The following is a 17,566-nucleotide window of genomic DNA, read 5'->3' as shown; positions in this document are numbered from 1 at the left end:
TTTCTGTAGAAATCAGAAGAGGTCTTCAGAAGGGTCATCTTGATTGATGATGTCGGAGGCTGTGTTAGAGCCGTCCGGAGCTATCTGTTGGTTTTGACAATATTTCATCCTTTTTAATTAACTACGCTTACTGTATTATCAAGCTGTGGACTCCTGACATATGAGTATTTTTGTCTGGCTAAAATGTGTCCTAGAACTCTGGCAATGCCTCTTGCTTTTCTGGATGAATAGGCTTTTCCAGTGAATAGGCTACGTTTCATTCAGATTAGCTCACTGGTTGGTTGGTTGGTTGGTTGGTTTGCAGTACAATCCCACGTTGGACTCTTTGATCATCATATTTCGTCCTTCTCTGAGTTTCTCCTCTGAGGGAGGCTTGGAGGGTGATGACAAGGGAAAGCTGCGTGTTTTCAGTGCTGGCTTCCTGTCCGTGGAACACTCTCTCCATTGCGGTCCTCCTGGTAGTTGTGCTGAAATATTTTTGCTGCCAGGTAAAGACCTATCTTTCACCAAACACCTTTGATAGACCAAGGCCACATCCATGCCATACATTTAAAGCACTATAACAATATTTAAAACAGTCATGGCTTCCCACAAAGAATGCTGGGAGTTATAGTTTGTTTAGGGTCCTGAGAGTTCCCTCCCAGAACTACAGTTCTCTGAGAAATTTAACTTTGGGAGGGGAGGACAGTCGTACCTTGGTTTTCGAACAGCTTAGTTCTCGAACATTTTGGCTCCCAAATGCCGCAAACCCAGAAGTGACTGTTTGTGAACTATTTTTGGAAGCTGAATGTCTGACGGGGCTTCCACAGCTTCCAATTGGCTGCAGGAGCTTCCTGCAGCCAATCAGAAGCCACGCTTTGGTTTCCAAACAATTTGGATGTCAAATGGACTTCCAGAACGGATTCCGTTCGACTTCCAAGGTACGACTGTATGTACCTTTTAACAACTCTCAGCACAAACTCCAGCTCCCAGAATTCTTTAGAGGAAGACATGACTGTTTAAAGTGGTATCATAGTGCTTTAAATGGATAGTGTGCATGTAGCCTCAGTTGAGTTTGTTTTACTGTTGGTGTGCTGTTAAAGTTTCCCATCAATGTTGTGGTAGTAGTGTGTCCTGGTTTTTTCCTTTGTTGTATGAAATACAAACACTTTATGATTTCCCTTCTTATGGTCTAAGGTACCCCCCCCAAAAAAAAATACATTGCTTGGAGACTCTTTAGGTAACAAGCAGCTAGAGAGAGTCAATGTGGTGTAGCAGTTATGAGTAGTGGGTTAGGACCTGGCAGGCCAGAGTTCAAATCCCCACTCAGCCATGAAGCTCACTCAGTAAAAATGAGAAAGAGCAGAACAATGTATGCCACTTTGAGCTCCTTGCAGGAAAGGTGGGTTACAAAAGTGCTAAATCAATAAATAAAATCCTAGTAATAAAATAAAATAAAAGGAGACAGTTGAATATAATCATCAAGAGGCAAAGTGGGTGTCGTAGTTTGGGGGCAAGTATGCATAAGTCCGGGGACCCAGGTGGCGCTGTGGTTAAACCACTGAGCCTAGGGCTTGCTGATCAGAAGGTCAACGGTTCGAAGCCCTGTGACAGGGTGAGCTCCTGTTGCTTGGTCCCAGCTCCTGCCAACCTAGCAGTTCGAAAGCACGTCAAAATGCAAGTAGATAAATAGGAACCGCTACAGCGGGAAGGTAAACGGCGTTTCCATGTGCTGCTCTGGTTTGCCAGAAGTGGCTTTGTCATGCTGGCCACATGACCTGGAAGCTATACACCGGCTCCCTCGGCCAATAATGCGAGATGAGCGTGCAACCCCAGAGTCGGTCACGACTGGACCTAATGGTCAGGGGTCCCTTTACCTTTTAGGCATAAGTCCAGCTTTCCTCTCTGGAAACTCTGGGGGTGCCTCTCAGCACCTTCTCGTCTAGGCAACCCTCCCTGCTTATGCATGTATGTCTTTTAATCCCTTTTGCTTCATTAAGTGGTACTACTCAGATCTGTTAACCCTGAGGAGCAGCCCTGATAATAATGAAAAATAAATTCCACTGGCAGTTCAAAGTAACCTCTCTCAAATTCATACAAAATAAATTGGGTTTGGTGCTTCGCAGGTGGCGTGTTTCAGTTTGTTACCCTGACGGCTTGTCTTGTACTCACTTTCTGTTCAATTATGCATTATTTCCTGTTCTCATTATGGACCTTCAAACATCCATGAAAATCTTCTCATTTGGAGTTTCTCCTGTCCTTGTTAATTTTTTATCTCACATAAAGTAGAGAGATAATGGCGTGAAGCCCAATGCAGAGTCAAATTGAGAAGCGATGGGCAAGATCTCTTCATTTGAGGGTTTTCATGTCTATCTTCCCCACACCCCATCCTGCTTGCCCAAATAAATAAATTAGGGCTGGGGTGTGTGTGTGTTGCAAATGAGTTGGATCCAGTTGCTGCGTCAGTGCAGATCATTTGGGGGAGAAGACAGGTGGCATAGATTTTGAGTGGCAGGTTCTTCACCCACCATGTGAGAACGGTGATTTGTAGCCAGTGGTATAAATTTGATGTGAAATTGCAGCTCCGTGTGAAACTTTGGGAACAGCTGTGTGCAAAATGAGAGGCTGGGCAGAGGGGTGGAGAGAATTTTTGTTTCGCCTGCATTTTAATGCGAAACTACTCAATTCACAGTTCTCAAATCAATACACGAACCGAGGCACAATTATCCTTTGAAGTTCACACTTCTTAACGGAAGATGCCTTACACTGAGGAAGACTGTCTAGTTCAGTATGGTTTCTATATTTATTGGCAGTGGCTCTTCAGGATTTCAGACTGGGGTTGTTGCGTGTTCAGACCCAGAACCCCCCCCCCCTAAATAAATTCACACATGACTCAAATTTTGGTTTGGTTTTTGGCATAATTTAGCCTACAACTTTATTGATTACAGAAAGTGAGTGGTTGCCTAGGCTCTGGTTCGACTAGCTCCCTGCACCCTTGCAGGTAGTGCTGACCCAGGGCACCAGCATAGGTCAGCCAACAGTGAACACCTGGATAGGTGGAAAGCCGGGAACAGGCTATGTCTGCCACCCAAATGTCCCCCTGGACTCAGGCACAGGCACAGCCCCCTCAAAGGGGTTGACCAAACCATTTGAGTCTCTGGATTCCTTTAACGGAATACCATTCACATAGGGATGGCAAGAGCATTCTCCCATCCCTATCACCTGAACCAGTGCCTATCTGCCACGCGAGCACCCGCACTCGCCGCCAACCACTCACACCTATAACCAATCTCTTAAACCCGCTGACACGGCGGACAGCCACAAATCATTCCCAATCACAGAAAAATGAACTCCATCAAGCCTGTAAAGGGACGCATCACGGAAGGTAATGGCCGGGTGACGGTTCATGGTCCCTGCCCAAGGCCAGAACCTTTTTGGCCACCACACTCTGGGCACTCATCTGGGCCCTCTCAGTGGCAGCTGGGCATTGGCTACCTCGCCACACACATCACTGCCATCAATGAGTCCCAATTTTGAGTCCAGGAAGAGCTGCTTTCAACTCTTCAAAGTCCTCCTGCACGTGGCACCGCAATCTCAGCCGGGGGCTTCCAGCAATTACACCCAGCTGCACCACCACCACTGTGGGCATGCCTCCACAGACACTTTCGCCCGCACCGCTTGGGAGAAGCCCCTCCCAAGGCATTCCTCGTCTGGATATCCAGGATATGCACATGTGGTCGGGGAGCCCGAGCCTGCGTCCAAATCCAGACTCTGCCACCCTCCTGCTGGCCCAGTGGACAATGCTGTGCCCGACTATCCAGACATGCAGGGTAGGCGGACCTAGGAATGAACAAAACAACATTAGCAACTGCACCTCAGCGCTGCATCCAAACATAACCCTTGTATGCTTCAGATTTGTACTAAAATGCTGGTCAATTTTCATTAAGATTTTTTAAAAGTAAATAAATTGTTATAGAAATGTGCAAGTGCAGAACTTATTTTAAGATTGGGAAATGGAGAAAAACAAAAAATGACAGATGGATCCATCCCTAGCTGAGCACTGTGTGTGCAGTGAAGACAATGTGCATTAATCCAGACCCAGTTGCTCACCCTAGAGTGTGCATGTGATTCACCCTAACAGCGTTGTTAGCACGAGGAAAAGAACAGAATTAAGTAAGGATACCAATTCATCAGGAATTTTTGTCGGAAAACAAATAAATAAAAAATTAGGAGCTGTTCTTGGCAAACAGGGATGGTTGGGGCAATTATTTATTTATCTGAAACATTGCATCCATCCCATCAGATACCACAGTGCAATAAAACAGAAATATTAAGAGCATCAGAAGAGAGAGAGCAATAAAATCACAAGACAATGCTGAGAGGTATTCTATGCATTTTTAAAGTTCCCATGTAAATAGAAATGGTTTAACTTGGAATCTAAAAGGTTATAAAGTATCTGCCAATAGATATTTGGTGTGGTGTGATATTTTCATGAGTTGCATGCTCCATGCTGTAGCCCCCCACATCTGGAGGGCACGTTAGTTACTCCTGACTTAAGTCATGTCTACTCGTTCTCAGACAAAAGCATTTAACTGTAGCCTCCCAGAACCAAAAGAAACATAACAACCCAGAAAATCATACATTTGCAAGGACTAGGGATGCTAGATAATTCAGATGAAAATGGAAACAAGGGCTGAAATTCATTCCATGTCCAGAAAGGAAATAAATCCAGTGATTATGATAAATATTCACTATTGCTTTCAGTCTGCAAACCAGTGGATTTTTTTGTGTTTGACAATACCCTCCAGTACAGAGAGGATGGCCACCTCTGTTTTCGCTGCCCTTGGCACCTAGGACCAGCCCAAGACATTTGGGCACAGGAGGTGAACCACCTATTGGTGTTCCCCCACCCCCACCAAGGAAGAAGGGGTGAATGAAGATGTACATCAGGAACAGAGGGTGGGGGTGGGAATAAAGATCTATATCTGAATTTGCTGCCCCTGTGGATCCTGCTGCCTGAAGCAACTGCTTCATCTGGCCTCCTGGGTGGGCTGGCCCTGATAGTACCCATGGCAATTTGAACAAGTTATGAGTTCTGCCACTTCATTTTTTTTTAACCCAAAAAAGAAGGCACAAATACTTGATTATATTTTCCCCAATTTGCACTGTGTTTCCTTTGCATTGAATTGAATGATGACAATGTAATTTATGTAAATTATGTAAGTACCGGTAACATAATTTTATCACTGCATAATGTAGTTTTGGGTGGAAGATGAACTGCAGTGGAAAGGAAATGGCGTTGCTGTGACAAATACAGGCCAGAATGGAAAACAATGCCTTCTTGCATTCCTAACTAGGACTTTCATGTAAACAAAGGGAGCTAGTATACCTCCCCTCCTAATAGTATCTCCCACTGCCACATTGCAAACTGGTTTGGAGCTTCCACCACAGATGGTAAGTTCCACATCTGGCTCACAAGTCTGTCTCATTCCACCCTCGCCATCCCTCCCCGTTTTCTGGGAATCCTAACTGCACAGACAGGTTATTGGAGAGGAACTGATAATAATGAGTTTACGATTGATTGCAATTGATCCCTCAAGGAAAGCACATCAAGCAATCACCGTGCGTTTAAAATGTCTTATGGATTAAGTGCTGTAATTGTTTTCTTTTGGTTTTTGGTAAGCTGAAACATAGAATTCCCTTTGCCAGTATTTTTTCCCCTTTGGGAATGCTTTCATGCTGACTCTACTCCCACATATATTTACATGTAGAATTGCTCTTCTTTATGGATTGCGGATTCACAGACTCTGGAAAATCCAGTGGAGTTGGTTCTACACAGATCCAGTAGCTAACGGGGTGCCCTCCAGATGTTGTGGAATCCAACATCCAACATGCAGGCTGGGTCTGATGGGAGCTGGCGTCTAATGATGTCAGTCTGGAGAGCATCATGTTTGCAATCTCTGCTTGGCAGGGCCAGGGCCAGCCCACCTGTGAGGCAAGGTGAAGCCACCATCTTGGGTGGCAGGATCCACAGGGGTCACAGATGTGGTCTCCAAAGAATGCATTGCCCACTGTTGCTGCTGCAATGGAAGGAACAGCTGCAGTGTTCTCCTTGGATAATTTGTTTTCGTTTTCTTTTTTAAGTTTTTATTTATACTTTTCAAGTTTATACATTTCATTAGTTTTTACAATCAATTTAACATTTCAACGTTTGACTTCCTTCCCCCTCTTTCTGAGAGGTTCCTTAGATTTATTTTTTAATATCTTCTGCATATCCAAATTCATTTAATTTGCTCATTTAATTATCTACGTTAAATATATACTCTTATGAAATGGCAGGTTATTGCAATAATGCTGCCAATGTTTTCATCTGTTTGCAATTTATCTGTAAATATTCAACAAAGCATTTCCATTCTTTTATAAAAAAGTTTGTTATCTTGATTTCTTATTCTTCCGGTAAGTTTCGCCATTTCTGCATATTCCATAAGTTTTTGTATCCATTCTTCCTTTGCTGGGACTTCTGCTTCTTTCCACTTTTGGGCAAGTAGCATACATAAATAAATTTCTATACAATTTAGGTAGTTCAGTCCCTATAATTCTCAAAAGAAAAGCTTCTGGGTTGTTTTTTTAAACAAAACTTATTTTGAACATCCTTTTCAATTCATTGTATATCATTTCCCAGTAAGCTTTAACCTTACTACAATACCACCACATATGATAAAAAGAACCTTCTTTCTCTTTCCATTTCCAACACTTATTTGATTTAGATTTAAACATTTTTTGCCAGTTTACTTGGTGCTAGATATCAACAATATATCATTGTTTTCAGGGCTACAACTGAACTGAGCTCACAGTCATTTAACACGAATGTCCATTTCTGGTTAGGTTTCTTCATTTTGTCAGTCTGATTTAGATGGGGAAACCATCTTAAAGAATTGGGAGTCAAAACGCCTTGTGGATCTACTGAAAATCACGAAATGATCTATCAGTAGACCCAAATTTATCACCTCTGCTGTGGATCTGTAATCCAATGGTCAGACAGATGACAGGTCTGAAGAAATGTGAGTTCCAACATGGGTCCTGTTTTCACTTTCCTAGCTGTATACACTTCAGTATCAGTACTGTTTGCCTAAGGACCCATTCACACTTTCACACACTCTTCCCATGTGGGGCATCTTTACAGGGAAAAGTACAGACATGATTTGCACACCATTCAGTGGTCAATGTGAGGAAAATGGCAATGTTCAAGTCGTTCATCACTAAATTAAAAATGTATGCAATTATGGGCGCTCTAGTGAAATATATATATGGACTTATAAAGGGTGGACATCTATGGCCAATCGTACTTTCCCACCACATATATCGGGTTAGACAACATGAGACCTTCCAACCAATGGTCCACCAATGGTCCACCAATGGTCAGGGATGATGGGAGTCGTAGTGCAGCAACACCTGGGTAACACCATGTTGGCTGTCCCCGACATATAGGCAAAACAAAGTAGACACTCTCATATTCATCAGATCTAGTCGGGGATGTGTAGCAATCTCATTGCAATTGTTTTGGTAGCGTTTGGAAGCATCCCAATCTGCTTTGGATCTCCTTTGGGCATTTTGATTCAATTCATTATTTGGGTCCAGATCTAATCTGTTAAAAATCCAAAGCTCTGTTTCAACTCCATTGACTATTACGGGGGATCTAAAAATGGCTACAAGCTGTCTTTTCTTTTCATGTCAGTGGATGGAATTTTCAGGGAAAGGAGCCTCTCCAGAGTCGGTTATGGTAAGTATGGCAATTTTCAGGCATATCCATCTAGGGCTTTCTATACAAGGGACCTTTATTTTCTGTCTCTTAACCTTTTTGTTTTATGTCAGAATTGAATGCAAATTTCAGACATGGTTGCCCGTTCTGAGGGGATGAAGCCTGCCAATTTTAAAACTTTAGCATTTGGGGGTGGGGAAATAAAAAATAAAGTTCCTTCCTTTAGTTTGTCTGAAAACTGATTCACGGAGTTGCCCCTATGTAAGAAATAATGGTGATTATAATAATAATGCAGATTTCCGTGCAAGTATCACAGATTGATGCAAAAGCATGACAGACTGGACTTATGAATGGACACATGAATGGAATTATAAATGAATGCTGAACTTGATTGCTCCATCCATTCCTAGGATAGCATCCCACCCAACATACACCTTAAAAGAGGACGCGAGGGTGGAGTATTTGTTCTGAACTTCGGAGGAATTAATCCTTTCAGATTTTCATACCTCTTCTTTCTTTCTGTCATAACTGCTTATTTTCCTCCCCAGAAAAATTCTCCAATATGAGTGTATCGAGGCTCCATACAGCCAAATTCATAACTATTTGCCTGCAGTTTTCCCTTAGGGAAGGCTATTAACTACAACTTAGCATCTGATTGATGGCTTTGCGGCTTAGGTTCTGTTTTACATTGAGGCCTTCCTTTAATGCATGTGGGCAGATGGATATTAAATAAAACACCCCCAAATATATTTATCACAACTGTGAGATTGGAGCGCATCCCACCGCCTGCCTATTTATGGAAATTTAATAATCACTTTACTGCCTTAATGTTCAATATTTGCCTTATTAAATCTAATCGGGATGTCTTTTTAGTGACCGCTGCTTTGCAGGAGGTTGTTTTGATTCCATACTTTATTGTTCTTATGCATGAGCTATTTGCTGCTGTGTGCCACCCAGTGAATTGACAGAGGGGTAGAAATTGGGGGCTTTAACGCTCAAGCTGTGTGCAGGAAGAGAATTGTTAATGTGTCTCCAGGAAGCGAGGGATAATTTGCTCTACACAAACTTGTTTGCCCTGTGCAAAGGAGGTTCTACCCTATCGCCTGAATTATTTGATGGCATAGGAGCCAACTCCTAGGGACCAAGGGCCTTTGCCCCCCCCCCCAATAAAATATTTGAGGGGGCTTCCCCCCAGGTTGATGGGCATTGCAATTCAATTGGTGTGCGTGCACCTCACCATGTGATTGATTTTGCAGGACAGGGCTTAACTGCCCCCCCATACTTTATTCAAGTTGGCACCCCTATTTGATGGTGGTGCCCATAATTTGGAACTGATATTAGGGCTGTGCATGGAGTCCTTATCCAATTCAGGGTCCAATAGGACCTAATTCTGACTTGGAATGATCTGGGGTTGACCTAATCTGGATCTGGGCCCCAAGCTGAGTAGGGGCCTTGCACAGTCACGTGGTTGTTTAATAACTACTTCTTTAAGCAGATCTGGGAAGGCTCCCTCACAGAGGGTTGCATTCACCACCCCATGGAGCCCATTACCCTGCCCTTCCTGGCTTGCTTTTATGAGCCTGGATGGGCAAGGATCAAGGAGACACATCCTCGAAGGTAACAGATTGGAAGTGACCCCATGCAACTTTACCAGACAGGATTCTAGCACTCTCCGGCCCTGGCCTTACTACCACGATGGAATCTACCTCTTTCTGAATCTGATTAACTTTATCTGCAAAAAACTTTGCTAAATCACTGCAGATCTTGGGGTCCTCACCAGGCCCTGAAGGCGAATGTGATTCTGTTAGATTGTGAATCACCTGAAAATCTCTCCTGCTGTTGTTTTCAGCAGATGCAATAGAGGCGGTGAAGAAGATCCTTTTCACCGTTGCTTTTGCCACTTGGTAGGCTCAGCATTGAGCTCTAACCTGTGTTCGGTCCAATTCAGAATGAGTTTTCCTTCACCGGCCTTCTAGCCATCTCAGTGATCATTTCATTGCCCTCAGCTCCAGGGAAAACCACAGGGCCATCTGGGTAATTTCAAACCAGGCAGTCAATAGCCCTGGTTAACTCCACATTCCAGCACACCACCAGGGAGTCATCTGAAAGGCCATCAATATGGGATAAGACCCCTCCTCTTCAGAGAGGGGGGATTTGCGGACGGGACCTGCTCTACGCAACAGGCAGGGGGCGGGATCCGCCCCCTGCTCCACCTTTACCTGCCGCGCTCAGGGCTGGCCAATAGGGCCAGCTGAGGGGGCGGAGCTAACAGGTCTTTAAAATAGCGCGGCAGGCTCCAGATCGCCCCTCTTTGCCCCTGCACCACATCGGATCTGGATCTTCGCTGGATCGTCGTGGGATTGTGTTGGATCGTCGTTGGATCTTCGTCAGAAGTGACCACGTGCTGCCCTCAGCCCTCTACCGCAAGCGGACCAGCGGGTGGCTGCTTCGAGCGCTGCTGATCGCGCTCCTCCGTGTGCTTAGCGCTTCCGTGCCGGCTCCAAGGGAAGCGCCTTCTTTCCTCCGCCTGCCTGCCCCCACGCTCCCGCCTATCAGCTGATCAGCGGGAAAGCAGACAGGCTCTGACACACAGCAGCCTCTCTGGTGCCTGCGCTTGGCCAGCCACCCCTCAACAGGTCCCCCCCCCCGCGCTTTGGAGCGCTCTCCTTGACGCTCTCGTTCCCTTGAGCCTGCTTGCCGAGCTGAGCCGTGGTCGTCCCCAGGAACGCCTGTGACGTCGCTGGTCCTTAGCAGCGCTGTGTCTCCCGCCGCTGACTCCAGCGCTCTCAACATCATAGCGCTTTTGCCGTTTCTTTGCTGCACTGTTCCTTGTGCCTGCTTACTGAGGTCTGCCCCGAGACGTCGCAGTGAGTACTCTCCTTTGCCCCCCCTTCCTCACGGCCCCTAGCGCTTCCGTGATCGCGGTGAATACTCTCCTTTGCCCCCCCTTCCTCACGGCCCCTAGCGCTTCTGTGGTCGGTCCTGTTGGACCCTGTGCCTGCAGGGGACGGCGTAGCGCTTTAAAACACCGCCGCCGCGGCCGCTAGTTTCTGCCCCTCCTGGAACTTGACCTAAGGGGAGGAGGGTGATCGTGTTTGCTTTATTTTGGTTACCTTTGAGTTGGATTCCCTATACATTTGTCTGCTTATACGCTAGGGCCTTGGTGGGGTGCTAACGAGTTTTGTGGGTGGTTGTTTACATCGGCCGTGAGGCACACGTGGGACCTAGTTGTTTTTTGTCGCCATCTTGTGTGTGGCTGCTTGTGCAGGCCAGAGCGGCCACATTCTTCTACACCAGTGGCCCTGTAGTGTCGCCATCTTGAGAGTGCCCACGTGCACAGCTCCAAGCAGCCATTCTGAGTGTGTTGTGGACGCCAGCTTGTGTGTGGTCATTGTGAACCAGTGGCTCCTTTACTCCGGCGCCATCTTGAGTGTCCCCACGTGTGCAGCCCCTGGCAGCCATTTTGAGTGTGCCCCTTGGTGTTTTGTTTTGCAAACCCGCCCGGCGCCATTTTGAGTGTCCCCACGTGTGCAGCCCCTGGCAGCCATTTTGAGTGTGCCCCTTGGTGTTTTTGTTTTGCAAACCCGCCCGGCGCCATTTTGAGTGTCCCCACGTGTGCAGCCCCGGGCAGCCATTTTGAGTGTGTCTCCTGGTGCTCTGTTTTGTTTCCCTGCCATTTTCCTTTTACTAAATAATAATAGTAATAATAATAATATAATAATAATAATAATAAGGCAGTGAGTTGCCTGGGCACCTTTATATGCGAACTAATTTAGGAATCTTGGCTTTAATTTCAAAGTTACTTAGTTGAGGTTTTTTTTCTTGGGCCTCAAATAGATACATAGTATACCTTTTTGTCCTCTAGCACAGGTAATTGCTTCCTTGGTGTGTTTTATCTGGCCCGCTCCTACATTTTAGCTTGCCTTCCCTGATCTGAGATTCAGCTGGCCTTTGCGGGTGCCTGCTGACTTGGACCCTGCTTGGTTTTGCTTGTGATAAGGCCAAGCCCCTGCACATAGTAGTAAGAATAATACATTTTAGCTTGCCTTCGCTAAATTAGCTTGCATTTGCCGGTCTCCTCCTTTAATAAATAATAATAATAATAATAATAATAATAATAATAATAATAATAATAATAAATAAATAAATAAATAAAATAGAAGAAGTTGAAATAAAAACAAATAAATAAACAAATAAAAATAACCAAAATATATATAATAAAATAATTATAACATAATTAATTAATAGATTGTTTGGACATATACTGTTGTCATTGTTGTTGGTTGGTTTCCACATGGAGTCGGGGAACAAAGTCACCATGGACGTGCAGCCACCAAAGGATGTGGAGTCGGGAAAGAAGCCCGCCCATGTTGACACTGCCTCTAACGCGAGAGGACAGGTAGGCAGCAAGCCGCGGGCTCGTCGTAAGAAGAGTGCTACCCCAAAGGTGGTGACTCAATTCTTTAGCGAACTAAAAACCTTTATGTTGAGTTTCGAGGACCGCATGACTAACCCTTCTTCTAAGGAATCTAGGTCTTCATCGCCCGATATTATTCCTGATACGCAGCAGGACGATCGGCCGGGCACGTCAGCGTCTTTGTGTCACGGTCCACAGTCAGGTAGGCTGGACAGGTCCCCGGTCGCTGCCTTAATATCTGCAGCATCTGTGGCTAGGGACCAAACGGTGCAGGCCTCCCTCCGTGACTCATCTTTGCCCCAGTCTTCCTTGAGCATTCCACAGGGTCAGCGGCATAGCGTTCAGCATCCCGGGGCCGATATCTCTTCCGGAGGCGAGGAAGCGCAGCCTCATGCCCCGAGGAGCCAGCAGCCGGGTGGAAAGCGGCGTGCCAAGTCAAAGCATATCCAGGAGTCCCACACCTCTTCTGATGGGGAGGATGAGCGGCGTCAGGTCCGGAAAAAACACCAGGCAAGGCGAACAGGCAGTTCCGGGGGTAAGCACGTACAGGACTCCTATGCCTCTTCTGGAGATGATGAGGATCACAGGGACAAGCCAGCGCGAAAGAGACATCATAAGAAGAAACATGCCTGCAGGAAGTCGTGTTCTCACAGTTCAGAATCAGGTACGTCATCCGATTATGATAGCGATGCATCTCTGGAGTCTTACTGGGGGAAGGCTGAAGGGATTTCTGGCCTTCCGGACTGGGCCTGGCGAAGGAGGGCTAATTCCCACCGTAAAAAATTTGGGGGTGCGTTGGAATGGAAGGATGGGGCCCTAGTAGCGGATGTTACTTCCTCCACGCACACTGAATCGGACACAGTTCCTGGTGACCACCTTTCCCCTAAACTGAGGGAAAAAGTATTGAATGGGGAGTACGTAGATATGTTCGATTTGGTCCCACCTGCTGAGGAGCTGGGTAAGGGAGAGAAAAAGCCTTCTTACTTGAGGCGTAGGGGCAAGCCGAGGGTACCTAGGACCTTCGAGAACTGGTTGGACGGCTACCAGGCATTCATGGGGGCCGTAGTGGCCGCATACCCCAAGCGGGCCCTGCATCTGGTGGCCTATCTGACCAATATTAGGACAGCCTTTTCCCTAGCCGGTGAAGCGGCGGCTATTAGATATGACGAGAAGTTCCGCAGGAAGGCTTCTCGCATTCCTAATGCGCGCTGGGACAAAATTGAGAGTGGCATCTGGAACGTTGTGGTTGGCCCGTATGTGGAAAAGAAACCGCAGGAGGCCTACCGCTCGGGCCGTTCGGATGCCAGGAAGGAGGTAAGGCGAAAACTGCTGTGTTGGGAGTACAATAAAGGTGTTTGTAACAGATCTGTCTGCAGGTACTCGCATGAATGCGAAAAGTGCGCAGGAGCTCACCCAGCAACGTCATGCCACAAGGGTAGGCAGCCCTTTCGTGGGGGCCGGGGACACTACCAACAAGGGCCTAGAGGTCCCACCAATGCAACAGCAGGGAACCGCAATTGACATGAGACCGCAGGAAACCAACAGGGAACTGGGGCTGGCGTGTTCCCCCATTAAGCTTGCCCCATTGCGTCTCCTTCTAGATATCTATCCTAGCAAGAAAGCCGCTAATTATCTCTGGCTAGGTTTTTCACAGGGTTTCAGGATTCCTGTAGCGGGTTCACTTACAGCCAAGGATTCCCCAAATCAGAAATCCGTCAGGGAAATGCCCGAGGTCGCCATCAAAAAAATTGGAAAAGAGATTGCAGCGGGTAGGGTGGCAGGCCCCTTCCCTGACCCCCCACTTCAAAACCTACACATCTCCCCTTTAGGCATTGTCCCCAAGAAGTCCCCGGGAGAATATCGGTTAATTCACAACCTTTCCTATCCAAAAGGGGGCTCCGTTAACGATGCGATACCACCCGAGTTATGCTCAGTCAAATATGCATCTTTTGATCAGGCAGTAAAGCTAGTTAGGGGACATGGGCCGGGTGCCCTCCTGGCAAAGTGTGACATTGAGTCCGCCTTCCGGCTCTTGCCAGTTCATCCTAGGGATTTTCATTTATTAGGTTTCAAGTTCCAAGGAAATTTTTACTATGACAAGGCCATGCCGATGGGTTGTTCGGTTTCCTGTGCTGCATTTGAGACCTTCAGCACCTTCCTGGAATGGGCCCTGCGTTTTAGGACCGGCCTGTCAGGGGTGTGTCATTATCTGGATGATTATTTACTCGTGGGTAAACCAGACACAGCAGAATGTGCTTTTCTTTTAAATGCATTTGCGTCCCTAGCTCATGAATTAGGCGTTCCCCTGGCTGCCGATAAAACGGAGGGTCCAGTTCACTCCCTCACCTTTCTTGGCATTGAGCTAGATACCATTACTCAGTCTTCCCGCCTTCCCCGAGATAAAATCCGCACCCTTAGTGATACCATACGTGAGGTCCTTCCACTTAAAAAGCTTACTCTTAGGCAGATCCAATCCCTCCTTGGCCATCTTAATTTCGCGTGTAGGGTAGTCTCCCCTGGCCGCCCCTTTTGCTCGCGGCTGTCTAGATTGTCCGCCGGCCTCAAGCTGCCTCATCACAGGGTCCGCCTCCCAAAGTCCGTCAAAGCGGATTTGGAAATGTGGTTAAAATTTTTGGAGCATTATAATGGTATCTCATTGTGGCAGGACACCTTGACGTTACATGCAGACTTTCAGGTCCAATCTGATGCGGCGGGGTCCCTTGGGTTCGGCGTCTACTTCCGAGGGCGCTGGTGCGCTCAGCGTTGGCCAAAGAGCTGGCAAGGCAAGGCCATCACTAGGGATCTCACTTTTCTTGAGTTTTTCCCAATAGTGGTTGCAGTGCACCTGTGGACAGCCGAATTCCGGAACCGCCGGGTTTGCTTCAGGACCGACAATCAAGCTGTGGTAAACGTATTGGCCAAGCAGTCCTCACGTTCTGACAGGGTTTCCAGTCTACTGCGCTCATTTGTGCTGCTCTGCCTAGAGTGTAACATACTGTTTTCAGCCAAGTTTGTGCCCGGGATAAAGAATGACATAGCGGATGCTTTATCTCGATTTCAGATGGACCGCTTCCGGTCACTGGCACCTCTAGCTCAGCAGTGGCCAGAACCCTTCCCGGACCACCTCTGGAGCCTTGGAAACGCAACGTGATTAAGGGAGTATTGGCCTCCGTGGCCCCTTCTACCCTCCGTTCTTACAATCAAATCTGGGGTAACTTTTTGGACTACCGGTGCAAAGTTCTAGCCCTTGCACATAATATCCCACCGACCACAGATCACGTTTTACAATACTTGGAGCATCAGTACACTTTGGGGCGGGCAGCAAAAACTTTAAAAATACATACAGCTGCAATTACTTTCTTCAGTAAGTCTATGTTCTCCTTGGACCCTTGTGCGGACTTCATCGTCCACAGGGCAATTGACGGTTGGGGCAGGCTTCAGCCCAAGAAAGCCGAAGGGCGTAGGCCAATAACTTACGAATTGCTCTGCCTGGTTCGCCAAAAGTTAATGTCAATTTGTTGGTCTAGATACGAGGCACGTTTATTTTCTGCAGCCTATGCCATCTCCTTCTTTGGGGCCCTCAGGGTCGGAGAGATAGTAGTGGAAAAGCACTCAGACAATGAATATCGTGGCCTTCTTTTGAATGACATTCAGTTGTCCAGCGCAGAACTGTTAGTACATATCCGCAGTTCGAAAACTGATCAGCGCGGCAAGGGTGCCTGGTTAAAGTTAACAGCTTCTGACCATCGAGGTCCATGTCCTGTGAAGGACACTAGGCGTTATTTGTGCCTGAGACCTGCTGGCGCTGGCCCACTATTTATTCATGAGGACGGTTCCCCGCTGATGAGGCACCAATTCACGCGGGTCTTGCGCATGGCAATCGACGCATGCGGGTTTCCAGCAAAGGAATATGCCGCACATTCTTTTAGGATAGGGGCTGCTACCTCTGCAGCACATTTAGGCCTCCCTACAGACAGGATTAAGGAATTGGGCCGTTGGAAGTCGAACGCCTATAAGGGGTACATTCGTAAGGATCTTTAGCTGGCAGCCACTTACCTCCCCCCTCTCCTCCCTTCATTCCGCAGCTTCACCCTCAGTACGAGTCTGGATTTGTGGGCACAGCATCGTGCACTGGGCACGAGTGCGGGCGTGCGATCGGGGCCTTGGCAACAACCTGGGTTTGCCGGCTGACGTGTGCGTTTCCTGGATCTCAAGGCGTGGGATGCGTTGGGAAGAGCTGATGCCTGCTGTGACAGCTCGAGCTGCTGCTTGCGGTCCCCCTGATATCCTCATTATCCAGCTGGGGGAAAATGATCTTGCTTACAGAAAGAGCGTGGACTTATTGCTCCATATAATGAAGGACCTTGATGGACTTGCTGCCTTGTTCCCGGCTACTACCTTGTTTTGGTCCACACTGCTCAAGAGGAGAGTGTGGCGCGACAGTCATAACCCACGGGCCTTGGAAAAATCCAGGAAACTGCTGAATCGTGTTTTGGCATGCAAACTGCGTAGCATGGAGGGCAATGTTGTGGAGCACCCTGAAATCAAGTTCAGTGAGGTGGCTCTCTACCGTGATGATGGCGTGCATCTTTCAGATCAAGGAAACGACATCTGGCTGGCTGATATCACACGAAGCATTAGGGCTTGGTTACAGCGGTGAGGGTATTGGCGGCGAGCCCCTTTTGGGCTCGGGTGGCGGTAGGCATTGGAATATGGAGTTGTCTGGTGTGTTCGAGGACTGGTTGTGGCCATCATCCAACCCTCCTCATATAGGGGTATCCCCTTAAGGGATCCGGCGGTCGTGGATCCCGTCCGACGCCCTGCGAGTGGCTAGGGCCATGGCACGACCCCGGTGGCACCAGGGGGAGCTTTCAGTTGTATTTGCATCAACAGGCTCCTCCCTTGGGGTGTTAACCTGATATGACCCCCTGCCGAGCGGGGTGGAGTCACGCTTGCTAGGGAGTCCAATGCCTAAGCCAATACCTCTCACTTGCTTTACCAATAAAGTTGTGGCCTTATTCTACCCATTAACCTTAATACCACGTGTCACTGTGTCTTTATTTCTTGCGGGGGGCGGGTCCTCGAACCGCAAAACATTCCCTACTGCTCTCTGGAAGCTATGTTTAAAACATGCATGTTTTAAACCCTGATTAAACATGTGATTGGTGGTGGTGGTGGAGAGAAGGAGACACATGCAGGCTGCCTGAACCTCACTACTTGAGCCCTCCTTCCTTCTAACAGCCCCTGAAAGCTTTGGGTGGTTGCAATCTGACCCAGGGTAACCCAGGGTTGCCTCAGCATGATCCAGACATGGCCCAATTGGGTTCAGGATCTGGGATTTGACCACATCCAATGCACAGATTAGCCTTTGCCTCTTAGTTCTTCAGAGTTTTGTGAAGGCTGCCTTACTG

The 17,566-nt window shown here is 47.4% G+C and overlaps 2 protein-coding genes across 2 annotated transcripts; both read left to right on the top strand.

The window, feature by feature from the left end:
* The first annotated feature begins 13,677 nt into the window (after positions 1–13,677).
* Positions 13,678–15,306, top strand: LOC148683507 (uncharacterized). The gene has a single exon (XM_088658171.1). It carries the CDS (start codon positions 13,678–13,680, stop codon positions 15,304–15,306), a length of 1,629 nt encoding a protein of 542 aa, XP_088514297.1.
* Positions 15,307–15,527: 221 nt separating this feature from the next.
* Positions 15,528–16,974, top strand: LOC148683506 (uncharacterized). Its single transcript, XM_088658170.1, has 2 exons — positions 15,528–15,569; positions 16,117–16,974. Exons 1-2 carry the CDS (start codon positions 15,528–15,530, stop codon positions 16,813–16,815), a joined length of 741 nt encoding a protein of 246 aa, XP_088514296.1. The 3' UTR covers positions 16,816–16,974.
* Positions 16,975–17,566: the final 592 nt, after the last annotated feature.

This window comes from Zootoca vivipara, chromosome 14 (assembly GCF_965207765.1).
Source record: "Zootoca vivipara chromosome 14, rZooViv2.hap1.1, whole genome shotgun sequence".
Classification (NCBI taxonomy): Eukaryota; Metazoa; Chordata; class Lepidosauria; order Squamata; family Lacertidae; genus Zootoca; species Zootoca vivipara.
Note: the sequence above shows the minus strand (reverse complement) of the source record. Positions and strands in the feature narration are given on the sequence as shown.

Excerpts from the sequence above, each read along its gene's own strand:
- LOC148683507 (XM_088658171.1), top strand. The coding sequence starts at position 13,678 with ATGAGACCGCAGGAAACCAACAGGGAACTGGGGCTGGCGTGTTCCCCC.
- LOC148683506 (XM_088658170.1), top strand. The coding sequence starts at position 15,528 with ATGTTCTCCTTGGACCCTTGTGCGGACTTCATCGTCCACAGG. Across the intron at positions 15,570-16,116 it reads CGGACTTCATCGTCCACAGG|GCCTCCCTACAGACAGGATT; the intron begins GCAATTGACGGT and ends CAGCACATTTAG.